A 14,574-nucleotide genomic window follows, 5' to 3' on the forward strand; every position below is an offset into this window, starting at 1 on the left:
CCTACGTACTCCATGTACAACAGAAATGAGAACTGATAGTAATTGATATTTTTCTTCTAATCAAGGGCTGGGCACTTTGCCCTGAGTACAGCAGGATACAGAACAGACTGGCATTTGTAAAGAGGGATCCACACAGCCCCAGCCCTTTCCCCTGCCTTGCCCCATCCCTATTTTTCCTCTGCTCCCCAGGGGGTGCCGATCCCTGTACAGTCACTGGGGACTGCAGCAAAGCAGTATGAGGACAGCAAGAAGAATTGGTGGGTGGATCTGACAGAGATCAGTGTCTTTTCCATGACTTCAGGAGTTGCAGGGCAGCTTCTGACTGCAGGCAGCAAAAGCCCTGCTCCTGCTGTCCCCACAGCAGAGCCTGAGCTCCCCAGGTCTTGCAGGGACAGCAGCAGCCCCGACCACCCTCAGTGCAAGTGGAGTTACAAAACACAGTGCCAGGAACCCCACAGAAGAGGATTTCAAAGGAAGGAGGGCAGGAATGGATGTCTCGGAACACAGCTACCTCATAGCAGGGAAGTCCCGACTCCCTGACAAACAGAGCCCCTGGATTCGGCTCCCCCAGCTCACCCTGAGCCCCAGCCTCGCCACAATGACCCACCCTGAGCGAGCACAGGACAGCGGGAGCGTCTGAAGGGCGGCTGCGGGCTGTGCCGCGGGGCTGGCCCCGTTCCAGCGCTCCTGGCTTCCCAAACATGCCGAATCCTGACCGCCCCCCCCCCTCCCCACAGTCACCCAGGAGGTGGCTGGGACCGGGGCCAACCCCTGCGGGCCGTCCAGCCCCTGGAAGGAGAGAGAGCTGCAGCCGCATCCCCCCACGGCCGCGCCGGGGTGGGGCGTGCCGGACGGACCCCACCGGGGAACGAGGAGCGAGAAGCGGAGAGAGATGCAACTTGCCCGCAAGTGCAATTAGGCGCCCTGCCCTGTATCCCCCCACTCCCGTAAACTTTGCAGCCCCAACCCCGGTCCCCCCCCCCCATCCCTATCCGCATCCATACCTTGTGCAGCAGCGCCTCGTTGTATCCGTCCCCCCCCAGGCCGGCGGCGTAGGACCCCATGGCCGGGGGGGATCGGGGGGTACCGGGCAGGTCCGGCCCTGCAGCACCGCGGACAGCGCCCGGCCCTGCTCAGCACCGCGGGCAGCGCTCGCCCCGTTCGGGACCGACCGGCCCGGCCCGGCCCCGCAGTCCTGGCCCGGTTCGGCACAGCCCGGCCCCGCTCGGTCCCCGCAGAACAGCGCAGCGGTGCCCGGTGCTCCTCGCCGCCTCTCGCAGGGTTCCCCCGCCCGGAGGAGGCGGCGGGGGGGACGCGGGGGGCGGCCGGTCCCGCCCGGGGGCGGGGAGGCGGTGGGAGCTCCCCCCACGCCGGCACAGCCCACCGGTCCCTCTCCCCCCCACCCCATCTCTGACCTCCGTGATGGAGCCCCTCCGGCCCTGCAGATCCCGGGGCTCTGTTCTCGCCACCGGGAATCGCTGTCTTTCCTCCCTCCGCTGCAGGAGGCGCCCACGGGGCACGGTCAGCCCTGCACGGGCTCCGATCAGCCGCCGAGCTGCGAGCGCGGAGCCGGGTCCGCTGCACTGCTCCAACCCTGTGCCCGCACCGGGGCTGTGCCGGCTGACACCCCTCCAGCTGCCAGCCCACACAGATGTTGGCTGTCCACGGGCAGGGGGGAAGCACAGAGCTGCGTGGTCACCAGGGTGTCACCCCAAGGAGGGGCAGCAGCTCGTGCTAGCCAGGTGATTGCAGCTTCTTTACCAAACTGCTGCTGAGCCTGCTTACCCCGGCAGGTCCCCTTTGGAATCCCACTGCATTTACACAGCTCAGTTAGGACCTTGCTTGGAGTGAAAAATAAATTGTATTTAGAAACAGGAAGAATCTGTGCCTAAACCTGGAGGTGACAGCTGATATTGAGATCTCTTCTTTACAACTCCCTTTAGAACAATCTGATGTTGTTGATTGCATTGGAAATAAACTAATCTTTACCGAGAAGTTTATTTAAGAGAAATTCAGTCTCCAGCTCCCTCCTTCCAGATCAGCAGATGGCCCTAAGCCAGGAGAACAGACCATGCTTCCAAGAGCCATCTGCACCTGTCCGATTGCTGTTTGACTGCCTGGGCCTGACATTGCTAATTATATCTGCCCATTATTTCCTCTGACTGTAGAGACGGTTCTGCTGGGTCAGATGATCTGATTTGGCAAACAACAGCCAGAAAAAGTGAAAAACAACTCAGAGGGATGGGGTGTTTCAGGCTCGCCTGAGGCCAAGATGCCCAACCCAACCTGACACAGACAATCGTGTAGCCAGACCACCCACTGTCCTCGTGCAATGGAAGACAATCAATAGCACAAAAATAAATTATATCATGAGCCCCAGTGTCTGCATCAGATAATTGACAAGTGGTGCAACCAACACCGTAGTTCAACATAGTGCACACACTCCACAGCAAGTAGGGCCGGGAAGACGAGAGCAGCAAAACTCAGGGTGGCTTCAACAAAGCCGGGGCACCTCTGTTCCCTTAATGCACCATTACCATGCTAAAAATCTCGTGGATGTCAGCACAATCCTTTCCAGGGGCCACAGAGATCCCAGAGACCCAGGTCTGCTGCAGGCACCGTGCAAGTCTGCCCAAGGCACCCGGGCTGTGCTGGTACTCAGACAAACCTCACCTGGAAGGAGGGATGAACTTTACCTTCAGTGGAGAGGAGAATAACACCCCAGCAGCCCACCAGGTCTGAGGCTCCAGACCTGCTTATCCCAGGATGGGAATATCTGGCAGTTCCCTGCTGCAGGAGAGGTTCTGGGGCTCAGAGAGCATCCTCTGACCCTTCTCAGCTCCAGCAACATTTGCTTCCTTTTCTGAGTCACAAAGGAGAGCAGGGAGGAGCCTCACAGAGCCAAGCTGTCCAGTCCCTCTGCAGGCACTGGCGTTGCACCAGAGACACACTTGGCCCTGCAGGTTTGATCGCACTCAGGAGGAAGACAGTTCTCCTATCTATCATGATATCGCCAAGTGTAATACAGCCTAATGAGACAACATAGATTGCTGGCAAAGACAGGCAGCAGCACAGCCTGGCGCCGCTCCAAGGTCTTTATCCCACTTTATGGCTCTGGAGGACCTGACCCGTCACAGATAAGTGCTATCAGCAGCTTTATCAGAGCCCAGCAGCCCGACACCTGCATCACCGCCTCCCCTCACATACCGAAGAATGCATTTCCTTCACCATCCAGAGCAAACCATTTACTCTCCCAGCTTCCCCCAGACCCCAAAAGAGGTCCCCGGCAGCCAGCGAGCAGTTTATAGCCCTGAGCAAGCTCTGACCAGCTGAAATCAATGCAGAGCAACGAAATGAGAGGAAATGACCTGCAAACGGCAGGAGTGATTCCAAATGAACCGACAATTTAGCTCCATTGTTTGTTCTGTTTACTGGTAGACTGTATCTCCGATAGCTTAATTACTCGTGTATTTGCCTTGAGAAGTACAGCTCTAACAGTGGAAGATTTAAATCCAGCTCAGGAGTTTCTGCTTCACTGTACTCGTCGCTCGCCCCTGCTGTTCTCTGCTGCCCAATCCCATTAACCTGCTATAGTATCTCCCTGGAGTCCATGTACAACACTTTTTGAGGAGGATCAGACCTGCTGAAGTCATTCCTTCCCCACGAGCCAGGGAGAAATCAGAATGTCATCCTCTGAACACACACAGCATGGATTCTTGATTTCCTTGCAATAAGTAACCCCTACTTTAGCGATTTCTGGCTGAGTCCAGCCTAAGACACAGTCCAGAGTAAATCCTCCACGTCCACAAAGTGCGCAAGTATTTTTTGCCAATTTTACTGGCTTTGCTAAATCAAGAGATCTGGGAATGATCTGAACTTATCTTGGTTATCTGAGATGGCAGCAGAAAGGAGAGATCAGGCAGTGCCTGCTCAATCAGCCAGCACTAAAGGAGCTACATTAGCAATTATTATTCTCAGCCTTATCTCCTAAGGACAATTTCAACAAACTTGCTGAATCTGCCCAGGAAAGAACAGACTGACGCTACCTGATTATTTTTCAAGGGCTCTGGATTAAATAACAGAATCGGGATTTGGAAATGTCATTGAAGAACAGAGCGGAGAGGACTCTGGAAAGGCTCAGTCGTGTCAGCGCATAATACAGTGGGATGAGAGCTGAGGAAGATCTTACAGAATCACAGAATATTCTGGGTTGGAAGGCACCCACAAGTTGGTGCTGGGCCCTCACCGACTGACTCAATTACTGCCTGTCCCAGGAGCTCTTTGAACCTTTTTCTTAGGGCCAATTCCAGAGACTAAAGCCGGACCCAGAATCTTGTAGAACCGGAGCAAAAGCAGCGTCTGACGGTGTCGTGCCTTGTCCCATCTCTGCTGGGCAGGGGCTGAGGGCGCTGCCCACAGGCAGGCACGGGGCAGAGGCTGCAGGAGGGCAGGTGTCAGCTCATCTCATCTCATCTCCTGCTGCCGTGCTCACACGTGGCCAGCGATCGCGCTGCGGGGGCCGCTGACACACTTTGCTCGCTGACACGGCCACTGAGCCGCGCCCGAGTGCTCAATCCAGCCCCGCGTGTGGCCGAGGCGAAAAGACAAGCTGATGTGCTCCTGTCAGGATGCATCAGTGGAATTCCAGAGGAGTGTTTCAGCAATGCTTCCTCTCCCACAGAATAGCCTTGCCTTGTGCTTCCCGGGCCACTCGCTGCCAAAAGGGAGAGGTCTTGGCTCACAGGACCCTGACACCTCTGCAGGTGGCTGTGTTACTTTATCCCCCCTGGGCTATCTGGAGCATCCTAGCACTCGTGCCCTGGCTGGAGGGTGTTATGAGGGTTCTCTGCAGGGCTCTCCCCATTTTAGGCAACGTGACTCCTCATCACGCTCTGCTGCACTGGTTTCTGCCTGGATTGCTCTACTCCCTCTCGGTTTTCATTTTAATTGGAATAAATATCACAGCCCCTCAAGTGACAGAGACTCCTGTGTCAGCACTCTGGGATTTCTCACTTCTGCCTACTCCCATCTTGCTCTTCCCCTCCACGAGCACATTCACACGCTGCTGAGTTGGTTGGGGCTGAGGCACAGAACTGGAGCCATCCCCTTTTTAAATCCCCATCAACAGCCCCCAGCCAGTGTCCTGCTCAGCCAGGGCCCTCAGCTCCTCACCCTGCAGCTGAGAGGAGAAATATCAGAGTAAAACCCCACATGGGAGTCGCAGTGTTGATGCTGGGGGGCTGTAATCACTGCAGTATCCTTGGGGCAGGAAGGAGACCTACCTTCAGTCACTGAAATGGAATCAGTGGGGTAACTGTCCCACTGGGAACTGTTCCCCCTGGGAACTGCTGTGATGGGGAGGAAGTGGCCCCGGTCTGCTCTGGGGGTCCAGCCCCTGCACTCGACTGGGCAGCTTCTCATCCTTCCCAGAATCAAACATGGAACAGAGAAAGGGAAGGGGAAATGACACCTCACATCTGATGGTGAAGTGGTGGAGATGACGCAGCATGGATGTGGCCTGAGAAGTTTCCCAGGAACATTACCAAAGTGGCTCTTTGAAACAGTGCTTCTGGCTGCTTTTGGGTAACTGAGCTGCCCTCGAAATCCTCATGCAGTAAAGGCCTTTGTAGGTACCTTCTCTGTGCACATTCCATTCAGAACCTCTACCTCTGAGCTGCTTCTCCCAGTCCTCCTCCTACTCCAAGGGAAGGGTGGGAAGGACTCACTGTGTTTTGCCAAGCAGTGGAAGTGGTGTACATCCAAGGAAGATGAAGTGGCTGAAGCCCCAGCTGCACAGCCTTTGTGCGAAGTTTCTCAGCAGAAAGCAGGTTTGCCATCTCCAGCCACTTTCTTGAATTTAGATCTTGCTGTTACTTGCAGCGTCTTGGCTCACAGCCAACTAGATGGAAATGAAGGGGTTATTTTGTGATCAAAAGGAAACTCAGAGCTTTCTCTTGCCATGATGAGGGACAGAGAGGGAAGGGGAGGCTGGAGGTTTGTGCTTTCCGCTCTTTCCAAGGGGCATATCAGAAGAAAGCCATCAGCAAGGCAGCTGCCAGGTAAGAGGTCTCGCTTTTTGTGTTTGGGTTCCCAAAACTTTTAGTGGAAGCATTTAAAACACCGCTGTCACTCAAAACCCCCAGGCTGTGCCAAAAAAGATGGTTTGGGGAGGAAATGAGGCATTTCTGCTTGAGAAAACAAACAAAAGCAGCCCAGCCCACACTGGCAGCCCGCTCTGGAGCCGGGGAGCAGCAGTGCAGAGGGATGGTTGTCCATCATCCCAGTCCCTCACAACTCCACAGGAGCAGACCTGCCTTCAGTCTACCCCAGTCCCTGCATCCCTGCTCTGGCCTGGACCCCCTGCAAAGCCCCCCAAAGACCTTTGGGTTCTCTGTAGGGAAAGGGGCTGTGCTCCCCACTGGGATGGGCAGTGCAGCAGAGGAACCTCCTGCATTTTGGCATTTTGCTGGGAACCCAGTGACTATTTCTCAGGAAAAGCAGAGTCTCTCTCATGAAACACCCCAGGGTGAGTCATACAGGCCTGGGTGAAGGGGAGGAAGCAACTAACTTAAAAAAAGACATCCAGGGTCATCTGTGGGTAAGCACTGCCCAAAGAAGTGACAGGAGAATAAGGTTTGGAAAACTCGTGGGACACACAAGTGAATGTGGAGCTGGCTCTGTCCTGCAACATTCTTCATGACTAACCACGGGGGAAAATCCACACTGGGAGCAAGAAGCTGGAAAATGAGGATTTTCATGGTTTGGACCCTTTTCCCAGGTGAGAGCCAGGAACACAGGTCAGGCAATTCCATCTCGGGGGTTCTGGCAGAGCTGTGGAGAGGCTGGGGCCAAACCAGACCAGGATGGCCACCATGGTCACAGCAAGAGCCCAGCTGATCCCGACCTGTTCTTGTGGCAGTTACAGGGGGTGATCTCTTAAATGTGCTTCTACTGCTGCCATGTGAACCCTGGGAATAAGGCTTTTTGCTCTTTTAATAACACACAACCTTGATGGGGGACTCTTTTTTTCCTAACTGGGGACATCTCCTCTCAGCACTGCTCCCTGGCACAGCGGGTGCACAGGCACAGCCTCCCTCAGGACTGGGTGCCCCCAAGAATCCTGGGCTCAGATCCTTCTTGGTTCCCCAAAGCAATGCCAGGACATGTTTTTAGCACCTCTTCCTGTCCCCCACAGGTGTCTGGGCAGTGACAGGCCCCAAGCAGGTGACAGTTGACCAAGGCAGCTCGCTGGCAGTGTCCTGCAGCTACAAGCCAGGCTACAAGCTCAATTCCAAGTACTGGTGCCGCCAGAACTTCCTGTGGTTTTGCTTCTCCCATGTCATCCAAACCAATGGCTCGGAGGTGATAGTGACACAGGGCAGGGTGTCCATCAGGGACAACCACACGGCACGCTCGTTCACGGTGACACTGAGCGGTGTCACGCCGGGGGACGCAGGCTGGTACTCCTGTGGGGTGAAGAGGAAACCGTGGTTCAGCACATTCCACACCACCAGGGTGATGGTCTCTGCAGGTAAAATGGGTCTGGAAGCAAAGCTGGCAGTAACCCCCCTCTTTTTCCTCCTCCACAGCTCTCATGGCATTGCTGGATACCCCCATCTCCACCTCCTGCACCTCCATGGCCAAAATCTCAGGGCAGAGACCCCTGTGCAGGGGGCAGGACAGGGTGTGTGGGGTGGGTCTCCACTTCGCTCTGACTCTGTTTCCTTCGCAGCTGCTTCAACTTCAACCGAGGGCAGCCACATGGGCCTGCTGACCAGCAGCACTCTGGGCTCCAGTGGCTGTGGGAAGCCTCCAGTGCTGTGAGTAAGAGCTTGGGATCTGGGCAAGTCCCCAGCAGCATCCCCTGGCCAAAATCATGTTTTTCCCTGCATGCATCTCCCAGCTGTGTCCCTCCATTCCAGCAGCCCCAAGGAGCATCCTAGAGGCAAGCAGGGCAGCTGGCAGACATGTCTTGCTGAATGCCCAGCAGAAAGAGTAGTTAGTATTCCACGCAGAAGAGGAAGCGAAGCCCCAGAGACACAACGTAGAAGCAGCAGTAGGGCTGCCCCGACTGTGGCCCAGGCTACCCTGTCCATGTGGCTCCTGCTGCTGCTTGTCTGGGCATGGCTGCCAGGTAGGGCTGCGGGGATCCCTGGGGCCAGCCTGGATCATCTGATGGGCTGGGAGGTGTTGGTGTGGGGGCAGCACTCTCATGGCTCTGTGTGTCCCACAGGCTGTGGGGCGGTGACGGGGCCCTGGACTGTGCGGGGATACCTGGGGGGGTCCCTCTCAGTCACCTGCACGTACCGGCCTGGCCTGGAGAAGAACCCAAAGTTCTGGTGCAAACCAGGAACAATCCATGTTTGTGCTGAGGAAATCGTCATCACCTCGGAGTCACAGCCCGTGGTGCAGAAGGGTCGATTCTCCATCCAGGACAACCGCACACGGCAGGTGTTCACAGTGACCGTGGAGGATCTGGTCAAGGAGGACGGGGGAATATACCTCTGTGGGGTGCGAAAGGCAGTGTACCAGGTTGATGAGAGCGCTGATGTGAAGGTGATTGTGTTGCCAGCTCAGCCCCTGCACAGTTCCACCCCAGCAACAGTGACCAAAGCATTGGGGGGCTGGGGACAGACTAAAGGGGGAGGCGTCACCCTGAGCGAGAGGGGCTGGAGAGGGACCAGGTGCCCTCCTGGCACTCGCTGCATCCGTCACTCCTTCACACCTGCAACCCCAACGCTCCAGCCGGACGCTCCGCAGGGAACCGGTGGCTCCTTCCGCTACTTCCCAGTGCTGGCTGGGCTGCAGCTGCTGGCGCTGCTGGCCATGAGTGCGACCGTGCTCTGGGTCAGCCTGCGGGACTGAGCCCCCGCCGGGATCCCACGGCCACGGCCGATGCCCCGCGCTCCGTCCCAACAGGGTGGTTCGTGCCACCGGGGCGGCCCCAGGGGCGGGCCGGGCTCCCTGAAGAGGAACCAGGGTGCCAAGCCCGGCCATCCCAGACTGGCCATGCAGCTCCTGCTTCTGCTCTCCTGGGCGCTGCTGCCAGGTAAGGTCTCGCCGGAGACCTCGACTCTCAGAGTGGCCCGTGGGGGCGGTCGCGATGGGCGGGAGGTGTCAGTGCAGTGGCAGCACTCCTTTGGCTCCGTCTGTCTCCACAGCGTGCAGGCAGGTGGCAGGGCCCAGCACTCTGTGGGGATTCGTGGGGGGTCCCTCTCAGTTGCCTGCACATACCAGCCCAGCCTGGAGACGAACCCCAAATTCTACTGGCAGCACCTGCACTGGAGAGGGGAGGGTCTGAGTTGCAGAGAGCCTATGTCTGCTGAGCTGGAGCTGCCAAATGAAGACAATTTTGCAATAAAGCCTTGGTATCCTGAAGATGCCTGTCTGTCTGTCCACCTGCTCCTTCCTCCAGCTGCCCGTACAGCCCGGGGTACCTGTGGCTGTCAGTGCTGATGCACACACTGTGTGGGGACACTGCATTGTGACTGGGAGGGACATGGGAGCACAGGGGCAATGGGGGCACCTGATCCACTATCACTCAGCTGAGCCCTGTCCTGGGGAGAGGAGCCCTCAGCCCCAGGAGCCTCAGGCCTGCCAGCCCTGTCTGATGCCACCAAATGCCCATCTGCAGCTGAGCAAGAACCAGGGACAAGTGTCCTTCCTCACCTGTCCCCAACACTACAGCACCTACAGGGCATGGGGACACAGAGGGAGGCCTGAGAGGACCTAATCATGGCATGGGACTCCAGAGCCACAGAGGGGCTGTGCCGGGAACAGTCTGGGGGGATGTGCTGGCAAGAGCAGCAAGGACAGGTGCCCATGAGGCTCCCCATTTGCATTCCCACGGGAAGAACAGGGTGGCCATGCAGGAGCACTGCCCCAGCCTGGGGACTTGTGTGGGGCTCAGGGGGTCCCTGTGCAGTGCTGAGCCATCCCTTGAGAGGCAGGTCCCTCACCAGGTGCTGTGCCTGATGAGAGAGGCTGGGCAGTGTGGCAGTAAGAGGCAGAACTGTGTCCTGCCATGGGGGCACAGCAAGTGCTCACAGTGAGCAGGCAAAGCAGGAACACAGCTGACAGGAAACAGAAAACCCCACACTCTTGCTGAATGCCCAGCAGGAAGAGTAGTTAGTATTCCACGCAGAAGAGGAAGCGAAGCCCCAGAGACACAACGTAGAAGCAGCAGTAGGGCTGCCCTGACTGTGGCCCAGGCTACCCTGTCCATGTGGCTCCTGCTGCTGCTTGTCTGGGCATGGCTGCCAGGTAGGGCTGCGGGGATCCCTGGGGCCAGCCTGGATCATCTGATGGGCTGGGAGGTGTCGGTGTGGGGGCAGCACTCTCATGGCTCTGTGTGTCCCACAGGTTGTGGGGCGGTGACGGGACCCAGGACTGTGTGGGGATACCTGAGGGGGTCCCTCTCAGTCACCTGCACGTACCGGCCTGGCCTGGAGAAGAACCCAAAGTTCTGGTGCAAACCAGGAACAATCCATGTTTGTGCTGAGGAAATCGTCATCACCTCGGAGTCACAGCCCGTGGTGCAGAAGGGTCGATTCTCCATCCGGGACAACCGCACACGGCGGGTGTTCACAGTGACCGTGGAGGATCTGGCTAAGGAGGATGCGGGAATCTACCACTGTGGGGTGCGAAAGGCACTGTACCACTTTGATGAGAGTGCTTATGTGAGGGTGATCATGTTGCCAGCTCAGCCCCTGCACAGTTCCACCTCAGCAACAGCGACCAAAGCATTGGGGGGCTGGGGACAGACTAAAGGGGGAGGCGTCACCCTGAGCGAGAGGGGCTGGAGAGGGACCAGGTGCCCTCCTGGCACTCGCTGCATCCGTCACTCCTTCACACCTGCAACCCCAACGCTCCAGCCGGACGCTCCGCAGGGAACCGGTGGCTCCTTCCGCTACTTCCCAGTGCTGGCTGGGCTGCAGCTGCTGGCGCTGCTGGACATGAGTGCGACCGTGCTCTGGGTCAGCCTGCGGGACTGAGCCCCCGCCGGGACCCCACGGCCACGGCCGATGCCCCGCGCTCCGTCCCAACAGGGTGGTTCGTGCCACCGGGGCGGCCCCAGGGGCGGGCCGGGCTCCCTGCAGAGGAACCAGAGTGCCAAGCCCGGCCATCCCAGACCGGCTATGCAGCTCCTGCTTCTGCTCTCCTGGGCGCTGCTGCCAGGTAAGGTCTCGCCGGAGACCCTGACTCTTGGAGTGGCCCGTGGGGGCGGCCACGATGGGCGGGAGGTGTCAGTGCAGTGGCAGCACTCCTTTGGCTCCGTTTGTCTCCACAGGGTGTGGGGAGGTGGCAGGGCCCAGCACTCTGTGGGGATTCATTGGGGGTCCCTCTCAGTCGCCTGCACATACCAGCCTAGCCTGGAGACGAACCCCAAATTCTACTGGCAGCACCTGCACTGGAGAGGGGAGGGTCTGAGTTGCAGAGAGCCTATGTCTGCTGAGCTGGAGCTGCCAAATGAAGACAATTTTGCAATAAAGCCTTGGTATCCTGAAGATGCCTGTCTGTCTGTCCACCTGCTCCTTCCTTCAGCTGCCAGTACAGCCCGGGGTGCCTGTGGCTGTCAGTGCTGATGCACACACTGTGTGGGGACACTGCATTGTGACTGGGAGGGACATGGGAGCACAGGGGCAATGGGGGCACCTGATCCACTATCACTCAGCTGAGCCCTGTCCTGGGGAGAGGAGCCCTCAGCCCCAGGAGCCTCAGGCCTGCCAGCCCTGTCTGATGCCACCAAATGCCCATCTGCAGCTGAGCAAGAACCAGGGATGAGTGTCTTTCCTCACCTGTCCCCAACACTACAGCACCTACAGGGCATGGGGACACAGAGGGAGGCCTGAGAGGACCTAATCATGGCATGGGACTCCCAAGCCACAAAGGGGCTGTGCCGGGAACAGTCTGGGGGGATATGCTGGCAAGAGCAGCAAGGACAGGTGCCCATGAGGCTCCCCATTTGCGTTCCCATGGGAAGAACAGGGTGGCCATGCAGGAGCACTGCCCCAGCCTGGGGACTTGTGTGGGGCTCAGGGGGTCCCAGTGCAGTGCTGAGCCACCCCTTGAGAGGCAGGTCCCTCACCAGGTGCTGTGCCTGATGAGAGAGGCTGGGCAGTGTGGCAGTAAGAGGCAGAACTGTGTCCTGCCATGGGGGCACAGGAAGTGCTCACAGTGAGCAGGCAAGGCAGGAACACAGCTGACAGGAAACAGGAAACCCCATAGTCTTGCTGAATGCCCAGCAGAAAGAGTAGTTAGTATTCCACGCAGAAGAGGAAGCGAAGCCCCAGAGACACAACGTAGAAGCAGCAGTAGGGCTGCCCTGACTGTGGCCCAGGCTACCCTGTCCATGTGGCTCCTGCTGCTGCTTGTCTGGGCATGGCTGCCAGGTAGGGCTGCGGGGATCCCTGGGGCCAGCCTGGATCATCGGATGGGCTGGGAGGTGTCGGTGTGGGGGCAGCACTCTCACGGCTCTGTGTGTCCCACAGGCTGTGGGGCGGTGATGAGGTCCTGGACTGTGCGGGGATATCTGGGGGGGTCCCTCTCAGTCACCTGCACGTACCGGCCTGGCCTGGAGAAGAACCCAAAGTTCTGGTGCAAACCAGGAACACTCCTTACTTGTGCTGAGGAAATCATCATCACCTCGGAGTCACAGCCCGTGGTGCAGAAGGGTCGATTCTCCATCCGGGACAACCGCACACGGCGGGTGTTCACAGTGACCGTGGAGGATCTGGCCAAGGAGGATGCGGGAATATACTGCTGTGGGGTGCGAAAGGCAGTGTACCAGGTTGATGAGAGTGCTTCTGTGAGGGTGATCGTGTTGCCACGTGAGTACTTGATGGTCTCCCAGGTCCAGCCCTGATGTGTTCTCATCCAAGTACTGGGAGCAAGGGCTGCAGTAGGGGCAGCCTGCAGGCGGTACCTGCCCAATGTCACCACAGTGCAGCAGGTGCCACCATCACCCACTCTCCATGCCCAGATCTCCCCACAGCCCCTTCTCAGTGCTCCAGGATCAGCCACCTCCATTGCTGGGATGTACCACCCTGCTCTCTGTGCCTCATTTTTCCTCTCATCTGATCTTGCTGTCTCTGTCTGTGCTGTCCTTGCCTTGTTGCAACACAGTGGGGAATTCCTCACTCCCCTGTGCTGCCCCATTTCCCACCTGGGACAAGCAGTGCCTCTGGGCACCAGGCCCTGGGCTTCAGAAACATCCCTTCCCACTGCCTTGCCAGGTAGAACACATGTGGAGTAGTTGTGTTATAGTGAACGAGGCATGGGGTACCCAGACCTCCTTTCTGCAGGGTGAACTCTGTTTTGTGCATGCTTTCAGGGGGACCAGGACTATGAAAAGCCTCCTGGGCAGTAGTAGGTTCTTATAGCCTTCCCACCTCGAGGGGTGTCCTTCAGCTACTCCCTGTGTGACAGTAAGTGGGTCACTTCTGACTCACTGAAAAACCCACAGCATTTTTCCCCATGGAGACAGAACAAACAAGCCTCTCCTCTTCTCATTACAGCCACCCCATCACCAGCCTCCACCACAAGCAAGCACACTGACCTGACTAGCTCTGTAACACGCCCCACACAGACAACTCCCCAAGGGGGAACTGTGCATGTGACACCAAATCCCTCCAGCAACCAAAGGTGAGTAGCAGCTCCTGCCTACAGCAGCCACTTCCCTTACCGGGATTTCTTTGGTGCAGCTGGAGCCCTGCAACCCTCAGACTCTTCACACCTCCCTTAAGGATCCAGATGTCCTGCTTTTGCCTTTAGAGACCACTCTATGTGGAGAAACTCTTCCCTATGAGGCTGGTGAGACACTGGCACAGATTGTCCAGAGAAGCTGTGGATGCTCCATCCCTAGAAGTGTTCCAGGCCAGGCTGGATGGGGCTCAGAGCAACCTGGTCTAGTGGAAAGTGTTCCTGCCCATGGCAGGGGATTGGAACTAGGTAATCTTACATGTCCCTTCCAACCCAAAGCACTATATGATTCTCTGGCAATAATTCCAATGTCTCTGGCCACTTGGCCCCAGAAAAGCCCTGCCTCTCCCCCATCTGTTTTGCAGCTTAAGCAAGACATGAGCTGTTGCCATGGGAAAAGTAGTTTCTGCCTGCAACATTGACCCCATTTCCTTCCCCAAAATCAGAGGCACTGTTTGCTTGTGGGAAACCAAGTGGAGGCCAGTGTTCTGTTCTGCTTTGCAGTCAAGCACACAGCCCAGCAGAGATAGTGGACAAAGCCTTAAACAGGAGTTGCAGAGCTTCTTTCCTTCCCTCCTGCCTCTGGGAGGTGATGCCTCAGCAAGCAAAGCTGAGGCTCCCCATTAGAACACTGCAGGGGTAGCTGGCACGTCAACCTTGCCTGCTTGCCCATTACAGACAAGGTCAACAAATAGTGGAGCTAAACCAGAGCAACATTAGATGCAGGAACCCATCCTTCAGCCAGTAAAGACTCAGCAGCTCTCGGACCTCAGCGTCAGTTTGCTTCTGCAGTTTTTGGTTTGCTTTGCTCCGTGCCCAGCTGGAGGCCTGACCACCCCACACCTGCTCTCCTTCCTCTCAGGGAAAGCTCTG

General features: G+C 57.5%; 5 protein-coding genes across 6 annotated transcripts in view; 4 read left to right on the forward strand and 1 right to left on the reverse strand.

Moving 5' to 3' along the window:
- Nucleotides 1-1,112, reverse strand: part of RAB37 (RAB37, member RAS oncogene family) — a 15,104-nt gene extending 13,992 nt beyond the window's left edge. For both annotated transcript variants that reach the window (XM_027908124.1, XM_027908121.1), the window contains exon 1: nucleotides 1,005-1,112. In XM_027908124.1, the coding sequence (XP_027763925.1) occupies nucleotides 1,005-1,064 (60 nt within the window). In that variant the 5' untranslated portion in view covers nucleotides 1,065-1,112. The remainder of the gene's footprint in view (nucleotides 1-1,004) is intronic.
- A 5,550-nt stretch (nucleotides 1,113-6,662) lies between these two features.
- On the forward strand, nucleotides 6,663-7,824 carry LOC114070597 (CMRF35-like molecule 6). The gene is made up of 3 exons (XM_027908107.1): nucleotides 6,663-6,778; nucleotides 7,196-7,531; nucleotides 7,733-7,824. Exons 1-3 carry the CDS (start codon nucleotides 6,664-6,666, stop codon nucleotides 7,822-7,824), a joined length of 543 nt encoding a protein of 180 aa, XP_027763908.1. The 5' UTR covers nucleotide 6,663.
- A 270-nt stretch (nucleotides 7,825-8,094) lies between these two features.
- On the forward strand, nucleotides 8,095-8,865 carry LOC114070601 (CMRF35-like molecule 5). The gene is made up of 2 exons (XM_027908118.1): nucleotides 8,095-8,134; nucleotides 8,234-8,865. The coding sequence occupies exons 1-2, from the start codon at nucleotides 8,095-8,097 to the stop codon at nucleotides 8,863-8,865; spliced, it is 672 nt and encodes a 223-aa protein (XP_027763919.1).
- Nucleotides 8,866-8,895: 30 nt separating this feature from the next.
- LOC114070603 (CMRF35-like molecule 5) lies at nucleotides 8,896-10,994 on the forward strand. Its single transcript, XM_027908119.1, has 2 exons — nucleotides 8,896-9,049; nucleotides 10,363-10,994. Exons 1-2 carry the CDS (start codon nucleotides 8,896-8,898, stop codon nucleotides 10,992-10,994), a joined length of 786 nt encoding a protein of 261 aa, XP_027763920.1.
- Nucleotides 10,995-11,138: 144 nt separating this feature from the next.
- The window catches only part of LOC114070604 (CMRF35-like molecule 9), a 6,086-nt gene continuing 2,650 nt past the window's right edge, over nucleotides 11,139-14,574 (forward strand). The window contains exons 1-3 of the mRNA XM_027908120.1: nucleotides 11,139-11,178; nucleotides 12,492-12,830; nucleotides 13,518-13,644. Of these exons, the coding sequence (XP_027763921.1) occupies nucleotides 11,139-11,178; nucleotides 12,492-12,830; nucleotides 13,518-13,644 (506 nt within the window). The remainder of the gene's footprint in view (nucleotides 11,179-12,491; nucleotides 12,831-13,517; nucleotides 13,645-14,574) is intronic.

The sequence above is a fragment of the Empidonax traillii genome, unplaced genomic scaffold (genome assembly GCF_003031625.1).
Source record: "Empidonax traillii isolate 1590-97213 ecotype Southwest subspecies unplaced genomic scaffold, ASM303162v1 scaffold1615:size88005, whole genome shotgun sequence".
Lineage (NCBI taxonomy): Eukaryota > Metazoa > Chordata > Aves > Passeriformes > Tyrannidae > Empidonax > Empidonax traillii.